This window comes from Takifugu rubripes, chromosome 1 (genome assembly GCF_901000725.2).
Source record: "Takifugu rubripes chromosome 1, fTakRub1.2, whole genome shotgun sequence".
NCBI classification, from domain to species: Eukaryota; Metazoa; Chordata; class Actinopteri; order Tetraodontiformes; family Tetraodontidae; genus Takifugu; species Takifugu rubripes.
Genome location: NC_042285.1, coordinates 7,487,159 through 7,507,114, shown reverse-complemented (window position 1 = coordinate 7,507,114; position 19,956 = coordinate 7,487,159). Strand labels below are relative to the sequence as shown.

The 19,956-nt window shown below is 41.0% G+C and overlaps 1 protein-coding gene across 1 annotated transcript; it reads right to left on the bottom strand.

The window, feature by feature from the left end:
* Nucleotides 1-11,177: 11,177 nt before the first annotated feature.
* LOC115253343 (protein shisa-6-like) lies at nucleotides 11,178-19,066 on the bottom strand. Its single transcript, XM_029851261.1, has 3 exons — nucleotides 18,602-19,066; nucleotides 16,887-17,047; nucleotides 11,178-11,282 (listed from the first exon to the last, which is right to left on the bottom strand). Exons 1-3 carry the CDS (start codon nucleotides 19,060-19,062, stop codon nucleotides 11,263-11,265), a joined length of 642 nt encoding a protein of 213 aa, XP_029707121.1. The 5' UTR covers nucleotides 19,063-19,066; the 3' UTR covers nucleotides 11,178-11,262.
* Nucleotides 19,067-19,956: the final 890 nt, after the last annotated feature.

Sequence of the window (19,956 nt, the reverse complement as noted above, 5' to 3'; positions counted from 1 at the left end):
CCATCCAGCCAAGACTGCTGAGGGCTAAGTTGGAGAACATGCAGATGGATGCTCCCCTTGTCTCTTGGATTGAGGACTACCTGACAAGTCGACCACAGTTTGTGGACTGCAGAGCTGTGTGTCTGACCCCCTGATGAGCAACACTGGGGCTCCTCAAGGAACTGTGCTGTCCCCCTGAGTCATGTCACCTCCAGAAGTACTCGGATGACACAGTCATAGTCGGATGTGTGGAGAATGGATAAGAGGAGGAATGCAGGGACCTTGTGGAGAGTTAGGTGGAGCAGGGAGGACTACCTGCAGCTCAACATGACCAAGACAAAGGAGATGGTGGTGGATTTCAGTAAAAGCAAGTCCCCAGCCTCCCCGGTCTGCATTACTGGGAAAGATGTGGAAATAGTCCCATTTTACAAGTTCCTGGGTGTTCAGCTGGACAATAAATTGGAGTGGTCCACAAACACTGATGCTGTCTACAAGAAGACCATGAGCAGAATCTATTTCCTCAGGAGACTCAGGTCCTTCAGTGTTTGCACCACATGTTCTATCAGTCTGTCATGGCTAGCATCATCTTCTTTGGTGTAGTGTGCTGGGGAGCAGGCATTAAAGCTAAGGATGCCAACAGACTCAACAAACTCATTAAAAAGGCAGGGTCTGGCTGTAATCTTGCAAACTTGGACGAGGTGGTGAGGGACGGGATGGTTGGACAATGGTAGACAATCCCTCCCACCCCCTCCATAACAAAGTGGACAAACTGAGAAGCAGCTTCAGCAACAGACTCCTGCAGCCTCACTGCTCTAAGGAACGGTACAGGAAGTCATTCCTGCTGTCCGCCATCGAACTGTATAATTTATCCCTCTCTGTCAGAGCTGAGCTCTCTTGACTGGACTTATGCATCAGCTCAGGTCCAAACCCTTCAATCACAATAGGTGTTTAATGTTTATGTTGTAATTTTATTTCTATATTATTCTATATTTATGTAAATATTCTTATAATTTATTCTTGTCCACATTCTAATCTTATTTGCGTTTTATTTATTCTATTTCTGTACTTTGTAAATACAGTTATATTCCTCCATGTGTAGGCTGCTACTACAATTCAATTTCCCTACGGGGATGAATAAAGTAAATCTTGAATGTTCAACAGTTTCACTGTTCTCCATGATGGTCAGAGTGTTACTGTGTGCCTTCTGCAGATGTAATTCTTGCATTTCATACAAGAGGTACTTGTTTTACTGTCCTCTCTGGAGGGACAGACCTGGCATATTTTCCTTTCTTTTCCCACCTGTGTCCACTGGAGGTTGGTTGGGTGTCCTGAGCTTGACCTTTTCAATCATGGCTGCAGCCACTGGGGATCGAGCTGGCCTGGCTCGTTTGAGTGTCAAGCGTTTTGCTGAGTTCTTCCAGGAAAATCCAAAGTCTGTACAATTTGTTGGAATTCCATTGCTGGTTGATTTCAGTCCACATGACATAGGCATTATAAGCAGACATGTCCAAAATGTGGCGAAAAAAAAAAAAATCAACAAAGGCCAATGGGCAGTCTTGCGCTGGCAGCTGTATGTTGCTGTTACTTTGTCCAGGATCATTTGTGGCTTCTTGTCTTCTCTAATGCTCAGAGATGCATCTTGTGCATTTTACTCATTACATTACACACACCCCTATTAACATGTCCGGGTCAAATTGAACTGCAACATCATCAACATATCTAAACACTGCACAGACACACCAACGTATCCAGATTTTGCACACCTGTTCATGACCCTAAATGAGGAAAAGTCACCAAATTTCATGAAAAAAAAGAAAAAAAGGATAGCCAGCACTTTGGACAACACAAAATCTGAAACAGGTCAAACTGACCCTTAACATAATATGAGTTACAATGCTTTCATTTTTCTGGTCAATCACAATGACTCAAAGTGGCTATCCAGTTACTCATTATTATGTACTTTTAGGATTTTTAAAATGAGATTAATTACAAAAAACCCATTATTGCATCACCTGCCATTATGAATATGGTTTGAATTGTTCTTTTAAGCAGATTGACTGCTCAGATCTGTACCCATATCTCTTTGTAAACGAGGATGTTTCATCTGCTGACATGTTGGTGAGGGACATGGAGTGGTCCACACATATTCAGGGAATATTTTAAATACTATAGCATTCGAATTGGTTAGGAAGAGATTATTTTTCTTCAGTGAAATTTTAGAGGATAGAAATCTTGTATTCTCCTCTTTCAACAACACAAGAACTTTATATAATCACTCAGTTTGGCTCTGAAGGACTTCTCTTGCGGACAATAACCAATAGTATTATAATATTTCAAAAGAGTTTTAATCCACAGATGGCATGATGCTGTCATCCACCTAACTGACATCCTAGAATACTAAAATACTAAAAATGATGGCTCTCTTCATGCCCCCCTCACCCCCTTCAAACAGAGTTAGGAGGGCCCCTCAATAAAATAAGGAAGATTACAAAAAGTATCAGAATTAATCTACATTCAGAAGATATTAGTGATTTGATTTTATATGATGGGCAAAAGTGTTTGACAAGTTAATAGACCAGTTGGATTAAATACTGTTTTTTATATTAATATATATATATATATATAATATATATATATATATTATATATATATATATTCACTGTCTACATTATCTTTATTTTCCTGTCAGTGTTGCATGAAAATAATTTAATATTAAAAATTTATATTTGGATTCCATGAGTCAGTATTTTACATATTATGTTATGCTGTTAAGTATATATTGCTTGTGCTTATACTTAGAATTATGTATTATTTTTTGGAAATGTTATAAACATTTTTAAGCATTAAGAAAAACTAGAATTCTGTCATCACATGCAAGTTAAAAAGCTGTGGAAAGCAAGCAGCTTTTAGTTTACATTTATTGAAGCAATTTTCTGACCATTAGTGATGAAATGAACAGGGTTTGTGACCACTGTACTTTCAGAAGATAGATAACAGATTTTGCTGTGTCTCACAGATGAACTCCACAAAAAAAAGTTAAATTCTATTCTATAAATTTAATAACTTTGAGGTTTGGGGTGAAAGGCAGAAAATATTAGGAGAACCAAAATCAATTTTTAAAACAGAACACAAGTTTACAAGAAATTAGAAATGTTTTAAAGTTTAATTAATGCAACTGTAGGTGGGACCTCAGAGCAAAATGCAAAAATCATCAATGAGTCATGAATGAAAAGTGTGAAGTGACTGCTTTGTTTGGTGATGCTATCCTGTTTGCGCTAGTTGAACATTACACCTAATAGAAATGCTGCATGTTGACATGCAGATTAAAATAATAATGGGATTTTTTTTAATGGGAAAGTAGTTAATATAGCTAAAAACCTAGGTAAGTTTTGGACATTGAAGCTGTTAGCCCGTAACTGTGATACCAAATGACAGTGTACAGTTTCTTTACTACTTGAGTGTCTTCAAATTGTACTGTTGCACAAATTGCTGCAGAAGAAATGCCTGATTTTGAGTCCCTAATGTGCCAACATTGCACCATAAACAGAAGTCCTGTGACAACATCTACAACTAATTCTGCAAGTCCAGCACCATATTCAACTCATTCACATACTCATACCAGACACAAATTACTGAATGAAAAAAGCTAATGATTGCCTGCCTGAAATCTAAATTTACTTCCTCAGACAAGCTGAAATAAAAGTTCTGTTTAGCAAGTTAAGAAGTAAATTCTCAAGTCAAGGATGAAGCCTTTGTCTGAAGTAATCACCACTGTTTATGCTTCTGGTGTGTCTCATATCAAATAGAGTGACATGGAAAATATTAAAATGTATGCATTCAACCAAATGCATTGTAAACCACATTTATACTACACTGTCACATTAGCATGCTGGCTGTCAAGCCAGTCTGGGTAGAGAAAAATTCAATCAATCAAGGTGATACAGGAAGAAGAGTAGCAACAGAGAGAGCAGTGATTTACAACACTGGGACTCGCACTGAGTGAACAATAAAGTCTGTCAAAGTTTTGTGACAAAAAGGAAATTCAAAAATGATCTTTATAAGCCTGAACTACATACAGACTTTGCCTGAATTTGACCTTTGCCAGCTCACCTTGAGATAAAAGTATAGTGATTTACATTTCTGCACATTGATGTTTCCATACCAAAACTCCAGCAGCATGATAAATGGAGGCAAAAATTACTACAAATCAAGAAATAACTCTTCACATATGATCACAAAACATACTATGATAAAATATCAGGCAAATTCTGCTGCCCAAAACAACTACAAAAGTATCCAATCCAAACAAATGCATGTGCTGTGACAATGTTGATAATGGATGGTTTGAATAAATTTTTAAAAAATGACATTATACAGTGCTGAAAAACTGAATTGCTAGTCTCAGTTTGATAGCAACCTTAATCTTCTTTCCTCCATACTTTGGACAAAGGACAGCAAAGAGCAGGAGCAGAGGGATGTCTGAGGCTGAATATTTATGTGGACCGATGGCTGAGAGGATAGGAGTGAGCTGAGCAGCTGTGTGCAAAACACAGTTTAGCGTGGAACAAACAAATGACCCTGCCTGGTTGCGCTGTAAAATCCTCTCAAAAGACATAATGACTGGCTTCACTGCCTATGACTACATTCAAGAGAGTCCAAGAAATATTGCAACTATAATGTAAAAACACCCAAACTGACCTGAACAGTCTTTGAAAACAGACTTTCAGTCAAGGAAATAATGAAACAAAAGAACATCTCATTGTTATTATGAGATCTCTTTTGCGCATATCAAGATCTTATAACCATGGGCCTTATTCCATGGTTCATCTGTGAGAAATTGGAACAGACCATGGAAGCATGTCAGCTCAATAAAGCCTAAATTCATCCACTCACTCCATGGAGCAATTAAGAGTCTCCAGTTGCCTAAAATGCACCCATTGGACTGTGATATGAAACAGAAATACCTGCAGAAAACCCCATATATTTGAGGAATTTTGTTTGAAATAAAATGTTGTCTGAGTTCTCTGACTTCTTATCTGACTTGGTACTTGGTGCAGATAAAGTCATTATTGGTGACTTTAACATCCATGTAGATGTTATAAATTACAGCTTTAGAAATGGTTTCATTTCATTACTTGAGATAGTTGGTTTTTTCTTCAACAGATAAATCAACCAACTCATAGCTTCAACCACACCCTTGATCTAGTTCTGATTTACAGTATGGAGGTAGAACATGTGTTAGTGTTCCCTCAGAACCCACTCCTGTCAGATCATTCTTTGATCATGTTTACATTTATGATTAAGGATTCTTCTATGTTCAGAACACAGTCTTACTATTGCAAATGTCTTTCAGATAATGCTGTAGCTAAGTTTAAGGAAGCGATCCCGATGCTAATCCCAGGACCACCATGTGCTTCTCCAGGGATCAATCATGTTAGCCTTGCCAAGGTCTCCAAGGTAGTTTTCTATGTCAATGACCTGGATGATTGAGAATCTACACAGACAGCTTGCCAAGGTCGACTCTGTTGCTAAAGGTGCACCAACCTCACTGAGAATCACGCTTTATTCTGTTTCCCCCCCCCCCCCCCCCCCTGAAAAAGAAAATAGTAAATCAGAGGAGGTGTGCCCCCTGGTATAATTCACACATTAGGACCCTCAAGCAGAAAGTGCCAACACTACAATAGAAGTGGTATTCTTGTAAAATAGATACCTACCATTTAGCCTGGACAAACTGTCTTGCAGCTTACAAAAAGGTAAGGTTAAAACTATTTTACTTCTTTAATTGAAGACAACCAGAATAACCCCAGATTTCCTTTTAACACTGGCCAAATTAACCAAGAATCACAGCATTTTAGATCCACGTATCTTTTCTTTACTTAGTGGTGAAGACTTCCTGAGCCTCTTCATTGATAAAGCTCTAGCTATCAGAGAAAAACCAGGCCATCCCAAACACTGGACCATCACCAGATGTGCTGACTGTGGGAATATACAGGGTCTCCAACGAGCCCTTAAACTCCTTCACCCCTATATAATTCTCTGAGGCATCTTCGCTAATTCAGAAATCCAAGTCCACCACCTGTCTTTTAGATCCAATCCCAACACACCTGTTGAAGGATGTCTTACCAATGATAGGCAGTTCTATCCTGGACCAGATCAATTGTTCTTTAGTGACAGGTTATGTACCCCGGTTCTCTACAAGGTGGCAGTGATTAAACCGTTGCTTAAAAAACCATGACTAGATCCCGATGTGTTTGGAAATTATAGGCCTATCTATCCTTCCTGTTATCTCTAAATTCTTAAGGTGGTGGTGACTCAGTTACTGGAGTACCTGCAGAGAAACAGTCTGTTTGAGATGTTTCAGTCAGGCTTTAGAGCTCACCACAACACAGAAACAGCACTTATTAAAGTTACTAATGATCTTCTTATAGCTTCAGATCATAGACTGGTTTCTATGCTGGTTCTGTTGGACCTCAGTGCAGCTTTGATACAGTTCACAGCATCCTGTTACAGAGATTGGAACATATGATTGGGATTAAAGGGACAGCACTAGATTGGTTTAGATCGTATTTATCTGATAGATACCAGTTTGCTCATGGTGTTCCCTCTTCAAACAGTAGGGTTAGCCATGGAGTTCCACAAGGTTCTGTACTTGGACCAATCCTTTTCACCTTGTACATGCCCAGTTTATCCAAAATGCCTCAGCTAGAGTTCTGACAGGCATGAAAAAAGAGATCACATAACTCTACTGGAGTCCCATTCAATTTAGAATAATTTTTAAAATTCTTCTTCTGACCTATAAGATCCTCAGAGGCCTAGCTCCATCCTACCTGGAAGAGCTAGTGACACCTTCATCTCAAATGACCGCTCCACTCTCAGAATGCTGGTTTACTTGTGGCCCCCAGAGTCTCTAAGGGTAGAACGGGGGGCCAAGCATTTAGCCTCCAGCCCCCCCTGCTGTGGAACCAGCTCCATGTCCAGGTATGGGAGGCTGACTCCATCTCTACTTTTAGGATTAGACTTAAAACCTAGCTCTTTGAAAAAGCGTATTATCATTGATTCTGTAGTTCCAGTTATTATCCTAGACAGACAAATTCTCATACGTAGAGGTTCATCTAATTATCAGGTTAACATCTTAGTTATGCTGCTATAGGCTGAGGCTGCCAGGGTCCAGAATCATGATCACCTGAAAGACCTCTATCACCCTGTTGGGTCATGACTGCCTCTCCTCTCCTCTCCGAGTAAATTATTGATGATTTTATTTTTTGTATAGTTTCTCTGCCAAACCCCCCTCCCCCCATATCCATCTACAGGTTTAGCCGCCTTTATAGCTGTATGCTGGCCTGCCGACCTCCGACCCTGCTGACCCACTCTACTCTTAATCCAGCAGCTTGTATTATTAATGTATTTCTATGATCTCTGCCTATTCTATCCTCTACCTGTCCGCCCCCCTTCTCCTCTCTCTCTACCCAGCCGACCATCAGCAGGAGGGTCCCCCGACATGAGCCCGGTCCTGCTCAAGGTTTCTTCCTGTTAAAGGGAAGTTTTTCCTTGCCACTGTTGATTGTTGGGGGTCAGGCCTTGGGATTCTGTAAAGCGCCTAGAAACAATTTTTATTGTAACAGATGCTATATAAATAAAGGTTGATTTGATCTTTAGAAAAATCTTACATCTAAGACTTAGAAGCTGCAAAATGTTCAAAAAACCTTTGAATGTATAAGTCTTCACCAGTTTCAGATGGTGAGAGTAGTATAGTATAATCATTCACAACAAGAAACCCCTAATAAAGTGCAGAAGTCAGAGTTGAGTGGGCATGACATTCAGCAAGGACAAAAGTTGACAATATCCAGACAAAAAAACGTCAGTTTACAAGTCTATCGAGGGTTTTATTGCTCAGCTCATAATGCCACCATATGCGGTTTGATAGTATGGCTTGGCACACATCAAATAATGACAAATTAGCGGGTTGCTAAGGGCAGGTCAGATTTTTATTTTGTTTGCATTGTCTCAGTTTATTGCAAACCACTTGAATTTGTTGAAATGTGAAATGAGGACACAAACTGAAAGTCTGAACTCTGGGGCAAACAATTGTTGTGCTTTTGAAAGGTGTTTTAGTCAAACTAGAACAGGGGTTGAAGTGTTATAGCACAATTGAGCTAAGGGGAATGTCAGCATCAGGTACATTAGAAAAAACAACTCTCAAGCTGCAAGCTCCAGAGGTTGGATTGGAGATTTTCCATCCCAGCAATTGAGGCAATTCCCTTTTGGAGTTCACCACTAGGTTGTTTTGTACCCTGCTACACAGATGTTATACATCCAGCTGCTGTGACCTTACATGTCCTTCCCAAGGGCTGCATTGCAACACACAGTGGTACAGCTCACCCTTTAATTAACAAGTAAGCAGTCTTCCAAAAGGATTTACGAGACAACTCTTTTTACTTTATTGACATGTTTTTAACTGCTGGTGAATCTGAATCCTCCATTTAAAAGCCCTCGAAAAGAATGTTTTTTTTTTTTTTGGAAAGCAGTGGTGGAATGCTATTTTACATGTTATTTTGTCTGATAAAGGGTTTAAAGGGTATAATTTTTAATAATGATTTTACATTTTTGATGGAAGAGGAGTAGTGTTACACTGTCCCACTTTTATGAGTAACCATACACAAATTTCTAGTTGGCTTTTTGCCTTTTTTTGAGATGAGTTGCATGTATACATTTAAATGGCTCTTGAACAAAGACATAGATGTGAGATCTTTAAATTCTTCAGTTTCTTCTGTACTATGAGGTGACTGTTCTCTGGTCAATCACTAACAATAACACCAAACTATGGTCACACGTCACGGCTGCATTTAATTGATTTTCAGACTCATTCCTCAGTAATACCTGCCTTTGTGCATGAGTCAGAATTTCATGCATACAAGTGTCAAAAGAAAGAATACTAGAACCAAGACTTACTGAACACGTTTCCCATAATCCCGTTTTTATTTGTACCAAATTCTACAGTCAGCAGATGTTTTGAAGATCCTAATCTGACACTGTCCCTTTTTTCAGCAGCAGCAGAGGTATCAAAAGCTACTAGCAAACATGGTGCTGGCTGTGTTGATTCATAACACTCACTCAGTCCTTGTGCTATTGTTCTGGCAAAGCTGAGACAGAGAAGTAGCAGGAATGTAGTTATGTTGCAGCTCATACAGACAGGAATATATTTAATTGCATTACAATTATATACATAAATGGCTCCTCATTAGAGGTAAAAGTAGAAAGACCCCTGCAAGTTCCTCACAAGCAAGGTTAGTACTAATGCTAACTTGTATTTCTGAACTTGACAGCAGGTTCTGAGCTATCTGTGATAAGGTAGAAGATCAGGAAATCTGAGGGGACGAATAGAGGAAGAGCTATACTGAAGCTACTATTAAGCTTCCAGACAGGCATTTCAAATCAGCATCACGCAAAAGAGCTTGCCCCAAACATGCACAACATCTACCAGACAAGCTCTGCAAGGTCGTCATTGCTAGAGGGAAATGGAATAAATCACCAGAGCCTGGACAATATAGTTGAATACGTAATCTGTATTACCCAGTAGGAATACTTTACCCTCAACTGACTAATGGCTGCATATGTGCACCTATGTGTGTGTGTGGACCTTTTTCACTCTGATTTTCGATCAACATGATTGTGCAAGTTCGCTTCAGAAACAAGTATTGGTGTGTATTGTTCAAGGAGGAAGCTTAACATGAGAACATTCTGTCTATCAAATGTGTTACAAGCTAATTTGAATTTAGCTTTCAGTTCACTGTTCATTTGTGGGGAGAAGATAAGGAATAATTTTATTCTACTCTATACAGAGAGAGGGAATAGGAAAAGAGTGGTTTTACCTTTCGGAAGACCTCGTCCCAGTGTCACAAAGCCAGAGGAGATGAAGTTATGATGATTGGCACCTCCACTACTCCTGATATTCTCCTTTCCATAGTGAAGACCTGTTCAAGAACATATGCATACACACACACAATGTCAGTTAAAAAAGGAAAAAAAATTGGAGCAACGGAGACTTGTTAAATTTCAAATAAATCCACTATCCAGTTATTTTACACATTAATTTACTAATCATTTGTATGGTCTTAGAAGTAAAGGTTTTATTTTAGAGAAGTAAAGACTCTGTCTTTTAAGGAGATTGTTTTTTGGCTCCGTTCTTATTAACTTTGTCCTCATGATATTTCTTGTGCCAATGTGTCACATAACCACAGTACTTAACCACAATACTCCCATTATACTTAAAATTCAGTCACTTTTGCATGAACATAAAGACCTATTCTGTTACGGTTTAGTTCGAACAGGACCCAAATGCAGACAGGAAACAGCCAACTCAGTCTCAAAAAGTTTATTTTAAATGAAAGAAGCCTCAAAAGCTGCGAGGAGAAAAAACCCACTTAGCACGGGGAAAAGATCCTGCCCAATTCTTCACGAAAGTAGGGAGGCGTGGTGACCCTGAGTGAAGCATAAAACTGACGGAACACCACAGTGGTGAACAGGAACCCCGGTCGATTAACAGCAGATGTTGCTGTCACCAATGCCAGCTGGGAGAAAGAGGCTCCACCACGCCCCCCCTGGAGGCAGAACAGAGGACAAGGACACGGAAAACACACCAAAGAAACCAAAACAAACACCCAGGACCCTGTCAGTACCTTCCCCTCAATGGTCACCTCCTGGCACCCTACCGGGCTTGCCAGGATGGTCCCTGTAAAAATAATGCAGGAGACTGTTATGCAAGATGTAATGCCTGGGAATCCATGTCCGCTCCTCCCGACTGTACTCTGCCCAGTCCACCAGGAATTGTAAGCCACGTCCATGCCAGCGGACGTCCAGGATATGCTGAACTGTGTAGGCTGGGCTACCATCAATAACACGAGGGAGAGGCAGGGGTTCGGACAGAGGAACCAGATCTGATCCAGTGACTGGCTTAACCCGAGAAATATGACAGAGGTTGGCCCGGACAGAGGGCATGGCCACTTCATACTCCTGTAATTCAAAAAATAGTGGTTGGTATCCCAGGGAAGCCATGAAGGGCAACAATCCATTGGCAGCAGAGACCAGCGAGTTATGGGCATACTCCACCCAGGGTAGAAACAAACTCCAGGAAGCAGGATTTCAGCAACCCCACACCTGAGGGCACTCTCCAAATCTGGTCCTCTCTGCTTGACCATTGGACTGCGGATGATATCCAGATGAGAGGCTCACCAAGGCTCCCAGAGCAGTGCAGAAAGCTCTCCAGACTTGGGATGTAAATTGGGGTCATCGGTCTGACACAATATCTGTAGGGAAACCATGGAGACAAAAAACAAGTTGGACCAGAAGATCCCTAGTCTCTGCTGCGGAAGGGAGTTTTTTGAGAGGAATGAAGTGGACACCCTTGGAAAAACTATCCACCACGAGGAGGATGGCATTATTCCTATCTGATGGGGGATGACCAGTGACAAAGTCCACAGCGATGTGTGACCAGGGGCACCGAGAGGTGTCTATTGGATTGAGGCGGCCAGCCAGAGGTTGGTGGAAGGACTTTCCACGGGCACAAACTTGACAGGCTGTTATGAAAGCCTTGGCATCTCGAGCCATGGAAGGCCACCAGAAGCACTGCCTAAGGAAGTGCAGAGTCCGTGAGAGACCAGGGTGGCAGGGAAATCTGGAAGATTGACCAGGATGTCCAGAACTCTGAACAAAGAGTCGGTTAGGTGGGCCGCTCCCAGGTTCTGGAGTCAATTGCTTTGCCTCTAGGACCCTCTGTCCACCTGCCATGAAGCAGCAACAACAATGCAGGATAGAGACAGGATGGGGCCTAGCTCTGAACTGGAGGGATCTAGGGAAAACTGGCGAGACAAGGCTTCTGGCTTGACATTATGGGAACCTGGGTGTTAAGTGAGGGAGAATTTAAAAACGGTCAAGGAAAAGCACCCATCGTGCTTGCCGGAAGTTCAACCTCTGTGTTTCAAACGTATGGCAGGTTTTTATGGTCGGTCCACACTACAAACGGGTGGGAAGAACCCTCCAGCCATTGTCTCCACTCCTGCAAGGCAAGCATGACTGCAAGCAGCTCTCTGTTCCCAACATCGTAATTTACCTCAGCCGGCGTCAGTCGTCGACTGTAGAAGGCACAAGAATGGAGCTTCTGATCAGCTGGGTCCTGTTGGGAGAGAACAGCGCTGACACCAATGTCCGAAGCATCCCCCTTCAGCTGGGGTCTGGGTGAGACAGAATCGGCGCGGAGGAAAACAGGGTTTTTAAGTGACTGAAAGCTGCCTCATCTTCATGGGACCACTGAAAAAACCTTAGTGAGGAAGTTAGCTTGGTGAGGGGAGCAACATCTTTACTATAATTGTGATTGAAGTGCCGACAGAAATTTGCAAACCCCAAGAACCGCTAGAGCCATTTGTGGGAAGCTGGGGTGGGCCAATCCGCCACTGCACTCACCTTGGCAGGATCAGGTGAAAGTTATCCCTGCCCAACAATGAATCTCAGGAAGGCAATGGAAGTGCTGTGGAAGTCATATTCCTCTGCCTTAATGAAAAGCTTGTTCTCTAAGAGGCGCTGGAGAACTAGGCAGACATTCTCTACATGTTCCTCCTTCATTTCAGAAAAAATGAGGATGTCATCAAGATAAACGAAGAGGAACACATTTAGCATGTCGCGAAGGACATCATTAACCAGAGACTGGGACACGGCTGGGGCATTGGTAAGACCAAAAGGCATGACCAGATACTCAAAGTGGCCCAAGGGTGTGTTAAACGCTGTCTTCCATTCTTCACCTTGACGTATCTAAACCAGATGGTAAGCATTGCGAAGGTCAAGCTGAGAAAAGACCCGAGCCTTGTGGAGAGGACCAATTCGCCACATCGATGAGGGGTAACAGGTACTTGTTCTTGGAAGTGATGTCATTCAGAGCTTGATAATCAATAGAGGGTCGAAAGGAGCCATCTTTCTACTAAACAAAAAAGAACCCCGCTCCCACAGGGAAGCAGAAAGGGCGGATTAGGCCAGTTGCCAAGAACTCACTGATGTACCTTTCCATAGCTTCCTGCTCTGGCTATGAGATGTTGTATAGCCAACTCGAAGGCAGAGAAGCTCCTGGGAGGAGGTCGATGCCACAGTCATAAGGGCGATGAGGTGGCAGAGAGAGAGCATGCTGCTCACTAAAGACTGCTCCCAAGTTGTGATATTCTGCAGTTACAAGTCACAGTCTATAATTATGACATTTTAAAAATTATTTGAAATTTTGAAAAATGCACTGGAAAATAAAATTATAGATAACAAAGTATAGACTTTTAATATAACATCTGTGTGGTCTTTGGATTGACTCGACTCTCACTGTAAATAATAAGAATTCAAACATGGTTTGTGTGAGGAAAATATATAGGAAAAAGATCATAAACATGTCACAGTAGTCACTCGTGTCAAAGGTCCATCTGACAAACATAAGAAAACTAGTGATCATGTCAAACACCAAGTGACTCATTGATCTAATCAATCACTGAAGTCCAAAAGTCAAAGTTTTGAGAAATAAATCTGGATGTTAACAATTCATTTAGATCTTGAATGTTTTAGGTCAGGTGGGCCTACAATGTGGCAGTGAAAAGACATAATTTCCTTAAAAAGCAGTAGCTAACATTTTTCAGGGGCAGGTATGAAAACACAAAACTAAGATGAATTGATCAAGTGCAGCTCATCGATTATGTTCTTACAAATGATAAAATAGAAAGAACTTGTCTTTTTTCCATGATCACCATTAAATTAAACATGGAGCCGTATCTTCAGGCACAGCTAAAGGGCAGTTGTCGAAAAAAGCAACGAAAAATAAATGTGGATTAAATACCCACATATCAGTGCACTCTTAACTCATTCCTGTCTCCCTGCAATTCCAGTTGCTGCAGACACACAGCTGTTCCCATCATAACAGCAGCTGCAAGTCAAGCATTGTAAACATTTGTTACCTTGTGATTTGTAGGTGGCTCCACCACTCACTCTGGTAATCCTTAAATATCCCAGAATGATTCTACATATTCTTCCTCTTTTCTTGACATCTGTACAACAAAGTACCTATAAAGGTGAAAATGTGGAAAAATTAAAATATTAAATGATGATATGGCCATGGTAAGCTCACAACGTTGCTTAAACTTCATTCACGGGCAAAGAAATCCTCTTGCTGTGATTATGTTTTAGCCAGCAGTGCAGATGGGACATTCAGCTTTGTCCGTCCTCATGTTTTTTTTTAATTAACAACATTCATTATTTTAAAAAATGTTCGTTATGACCTTAATGATACTGTCTCCAAACCAGAAAGTGAGAAACGAAAAGCTTAAAATGTTTAAGTATAACAAAATTTAGGTGTGTTTTTGGTTTTATTTCAGAATTCACTGCAAAAGAAATTGGCAATTGGGCACATTGTATGTGGGATAAAAAGGACATCCTTTTTATTCACTGTCATTGTCATGTGATGACATCATCTTTATCCCAAATAGAGGTCATTATCATGCCCAAACTAGAAATATTTGGGTATCCGTGCAAGATCATATTTCCCCCTTCTTAACAACAAATAAAAGATTTATTGACATATGACTCATCTGTTCATTGAGCAATTGTTATGAACTGGTTTTGATTTTGATAATGCTTGGAGAAGAGGAACAATAGAAATAACTGAAGGTCATGTCAAGGCTGGGTAAATGGCTACATGCTGTATATTAATTATTAATTGTACGACATCTGATTATCTACAGCAGCTGAGATTAAAGCTTCATTATGTAATCTTAAACTATTCCCCTGTCTATTTTCAACCTTTCCAAGAGGAACGATTAATCATGAATTATCATTAATCTGAAGTCAGTTACCCTGTTTGATTGACCTTTTTAGTAGTAGAGGTATTGTATAGAATTTCTGTCAAGTAATCTGAGGCTGAATGGAGATGTAGAATTCTATTCTTTGGTGTGTAAAGAGAAAGCTAAGCATACTCACAAAGAAAAAAAGGCAAAATATAGGTCTGTAGTAAATAAATCAGATTTATCAGGAAGGGAGATGTCAACCAGGAGCCAAATTACATTACTCACAGACATGTTTATTGTTTACTTTGACCAAAGGCAAGTCCCACAAGGCATTTTGTCTTCGTCGTTTTTGCTGCAGTGGGGCGCTTTGTGTTTGCGCCTGAAACCAAAAAAAAGATAATCTGATGACCTCAAACCCCCTTTGCTTTTTAAAAAAAAAGTAAATAAACATAACAAGGGACACCGGGGCACAATCACTATGTCATGTTCATTTTTACCCTCCTGGAGAAAAAGTCCAACTTACCTTTTTTTACACAGAAGTCTTGAAGATGTTAGAAAGCACTACAAATCAATCCTTAAATGCTAGTTGTTATATTTGTTGTAAGTGTACTTGATGAAGTGGGAAAGATACTCCACAAACTCTGGGTAGAACAGACATTGGTAGTTTAAATGTGACACAAATTTAAATGACTGCATGCAAGACACTGAACACAGTACAACTGTGTGAAAGTAGTACCTGCAACAAAAGTATTTGGTAACTTTTGTTATAACTTGGTGTACTATGCATGAAATGTATGAAAAGGAGACAGGGCAGTAGCCTATTTTGTCATCATTTCAAGAAATGTAATTACTTGAGGTGACTGCAGCTGAAGAGCCATGGTTCACTGTGCTGTTAATGCCTGTTTAAGTACAGATGAATATGAGTTGTAACTCTTCATCCCTTTTCAGTGGCGCCTCAAAGTATTTCATAACACAGGTTGGAACTCCCAAATTGTATGTGCACATTAGCCATGCTTTCCGCCTGAGCTTTCAGCACCTTTCATGTCCAGCCCCATTAGGACTACTATGGTCTGTGATTGGAGGGGAGTGTGTGTATGTGCGTGCGCGCGCACGTGTGTGTTTTTAGCTGGGGCAGACTGAGCTATATCACTCTGAATCAAAGATTTTATGTAAGCAGGAAAAAAACCCAGACCACTTAAGCTGATGATGTGAGGCCGACCTTTACAGATTAGAAATGAAATACAAGCAAAGCACGTACAGCTTTTGCCTCAGCTGTGTCTGCCGTGTGGCAAGCCAAGTGACCATTAAACGCCTGTTTCTGTAGCAGCTTATTGGCAGGGAGTTTAAGTAATGACCACACCTTTGGTCACTGCGAACCCAGAACTACAGGAAATAGTTGACTGATGGCAAATTGGTGAGAAGAGGCCACATTTAGGCAGGCCCAAGACAGTATAATTTTTTATCTACAAGGAATCAATATTTTTTACTTTCGTGGAGCTCAAATCCCACACACAACAAATACATGCAGAGGGGTATTTGCCTTGTATTTCAGAGGAAGGGACTTCTGTCATGTTTCAGATTCCAAATGATCCTATAAAGAGAACCTAGTAAAAATACATCTAATCCAAATGATGATGGTAGATTACATTTTAATGCAAAGAAAACAGAAGTAACTTAAGCTTACTTGTGCATCAGTCATTAAAGTAATCAGCATTGTCGTTTCTTCTTGGTATAACAACAACAACAATAAGAAGAATAAGAATAAGAATGATAAGATAATAAGAATAATATTTTCTACAGTGTAAATCCTTTGTATTTTTTCATTATTTCCATCTGTGCCTTTTCCAATGCCAATCTGATAACACAGTCTTTCCAGTGTTCAGCCATAATCACTGATTATTTTCCCTGTCTGTTTCCTGGAGCGGAGGTCTTAAATCATGCCAAAGAGCGACTGAGAGGTCATCACTTCTCACCTGTCAGGCACTGCAGAACCACTTTACCATACCAACCAATTATTATTTCTGCTAGTAGTTTTTTGTTCTTTGCTCATACAAACTGAGGCAGGAACAGTGGCAAGCAAACGGAGAGTTTTGATGAAAGAGCTCTTACCATGGTTGGATTTGGAGGTGTGCACAGGGGTGTAGTGGTTCTTTGATGAAGTTCTGGCAGGTGTGTTGTCTTTTGGTGAGCCATTCATCGCTGCAAAGTTCTCGCAGTCATACTGCGATATGGGGATAGGGCCTTGTTGCCTCAGGATGTCTGCAAGCGCCCTGGGAAACCACAGAATTACACTGAGTCGTTTTTGCTTCGTTAGCTCTGTGCAGTGGGATTGAATGTTAAAATGTGATAGATCTTTGTTTCAGCTCTGTTCCAAATGATTCATTATTGTTGGGACGGTATTGTGATTTTATGGGTGACTCAGTTCTGGTCATTATAATCATTGTTTTGGGCACATGACTAATTGGGCTGAGTATGTTTTTTAGAACCCACCAGGTGCATATGGAAGGATGAAGCCCTTGAGTGGGATGGGAAGGAGAAAGCAGCAATTACAATGAAAAAGTTCAAAAGGTATGTGTTTCCTTTTCCTGGCACCTGCTTTTAAAAGACAGGAACAGATTACTGTTGCAGTATTGCCTCATCTCAAGGCTTTTGCATGACAAAAACATTAAGGACATCAAGCTTTTAAAATTTGGGCCCCACTCCTCATCTACCCTCTATCCCCGCTATTTATTGTGCACGGGCGCATACATGTCAAACGACCTGTTGATACTGCTCCAATGTTAACACTATCCATTATTTACCATCTAACATTGCTCAAGTATCCTGAGGAAATAATGTGTGTCAGCAATGTTCACAAATAGACCACAATTGTGTCATACAACTGCTATGGTGAAGCCTCTGGAGGAGGCTGAAACCAGTTGAGTTGGTGAAATGGAGTCAGTGGCAGATCTTAACATAGCTAACCTTTTGGGTGCCTTATGGGCACTATATAGAAATAAAAGATGACATTTTTATTTTACTTTTTAATTTATACAGGATGAGCTAAACAAACATGAAAGTAAATATGCTTGAATATAAATATTATGAATATAAATATCTTTCCCACAAATAAACTCTACACATCAGACTTCCACCACCTCAATTGGCTATCCTGTAAATACTGTACATTTCTGTTCAGATTCAGGATCTGATAGGATCTAATCTGAACGTACTCTATAGAACAATCTGTAAATTATATAAAACAGATTATCAACCTGATTTCTATGCTAGAGCTTCTGAGGTTATAGGAAAGCACCCTGACCCCCACCTGTGTATTCTGTGTATATATTAATCTTCTTTCTTAGGAAAACACTTTCTTAGGAAATAGCAATCAAAGTGGCACAAAGCTTACAAACATGAATTGTGACATAAATCATGATAAAGGTGGAAAAAAAATATGGGATCCCTTTTCTCAGATCAAGAAAGAATACCAAAGTAGGTAAGACAATTAAGATTAAACAACTTTTGATATTATGATCCTAAGAAGAATAAATATCTACCCTTTACAAATTGACAGGAGCTATGTTTGGATCATATTAAACACATTGTGATCTCCCTTTAACAGTATTAATGTGAAAATTTGTTGACCGATCTGCTTTATTTGAGAAACCTGGGTCCAAGAACTGGTCTCTCTGAGCATTTACTATCATTTAGCATTATTATTTGTTTCCAAGTCTTTCTGGTTTTACAGCCAAAGAAAAAGTCAACTTGTCTATAAATCTTGGTCTCATAATATATGCCATGCCTGTTAGTGTGTGAATCGGGGTCTTTAAAGGCTTGCTTACCTGTGAATATTCATTTCCTGGGGTGGCTCCGTGGCTTTGTCATACGCGACTTTGGCTGAGACTCCCAACACGATGATAAAGGCAATGATCCCACAGGCGATATAGACCGCCGTGTTAGTCTGGTCCATGCTCGGGTCGTAGGTATCACCGGTCGGAATAGGCGATGGGGCGGCTGTCACCACCCAGACCGGGGTCTGATAGTTCTTACACGCTTTCTGTTCCAGCCGGTCCTTCTTGTACTCGCAGCAGAAGCGCAAGTAGCACGTACCGCAGCAGTACCGGTGGTCCGTATTGTTACACTCGAACATTTTATCGTACTGGCCGCTCACGTCGTAGTAGCCCAGGCAAACATCATGGTTGCTGGGGGAGGGCGGCAGCGGGGTCTTGTGCGGGACGACAGTCGGGACTATGGTGGGTTTGAGATCCTTTCTTCCCCCCTGTTTGGACTTTTTGCCGCTCATAGCAGCACCCCATGACGCACAGAATGTCCAGATAGATCAGTAGCAGGAGGTACTTTGTCTCCATGGCAGCGCGGAACTATTCGAGTCGTATCTTCACTGCACTTAAACTATAGTGAAAACACGCGGGGGGTTAGTCTTGTCTTAGTTTCGCCACTAAGTATCTCCCTGCCCGCTCCGGTGTCACCGTCATGCTAAATTCGACTCTGCTAAGGGCATTCATCGGCTGTTATTACGCAATGGACGCTCTATAAAAGCCCAAAGCGACCCATCAGCAGCAGCAGGAAGGCAGCATATCCTCATCGGTGGGCGAGAGACGGCTGGCCGGGCGGTGCGGGCTCCTCCGCCTAGCAGTGTCGCTGTCCGTCGTGCTGATTCTAGGAGCGGTTCTGCTTGTTCTCTGTTTCAGCCAAAGTTCACCTGGATAAACCCATTAATAGCTCGTTAGGTATTAACATCACGTCACAATGGCGTCATTAATCTAAGAGGCAGGCGTCCATTCCACTTGACAGATTTTAGACGTAAAAAAACCATTCGATTTCCATCTCATTTCTATTCAGCTCACAAACACAGTCATGTATTCCTGCTGTATTATTTCTTGCAATTCTGGTCTATTCACCCTCTTTTTGAGTCAACAGGGACAATTTTCCTTGTACTTCATATATTTATATGTATGTGAGTTGAATGTAGCTGGCCTACCTCAGTCAGGATAACCGTTGGGGAGTTGCTCTGGCCTGGGTCTCTGAAAGTCACGAGTCTCTCTCTCTTCTCTCTCTCGTCTCTCTCTCTCTCAGTCTCTCTGCCTCTCTCGCCCTCTCCTCTCCTCTCTCTCCTCTCTCCTCCTCTCTCTCTCTCTCTCTCTCTCTCTCTCTCTCTCTCGTCTCTCCTCTCTCTCTC

What these genes read in the sequence shown, in the direction of transcription:
- LOC115253343 (XM_029851261.1), bottom strand. Translation starts at nt 19,062, where the DNA reads ATGAGCGGCAAAAAGTCCAAACAGGGGGGAAGAAAGGATCTCAAACCC. An exon ending in CAGGAAATGAATATTCACAG is followed by an intron (nt 17,048 to 18,601) that starts GTAAGCAAGCCT and finishes GTGGTTTCCCAG; the next exon opens with GGCGCTTGCAGACATCCTGA. An exon ending in CACCTCCAAATCCAACCATG is followed by an intron (nt 11,283 to 16,886) that starts GTAAGAGCTCTT and finishes GTTTCCCTACAG; the next exon opens with ATATTGTGTCAGACCGATGA.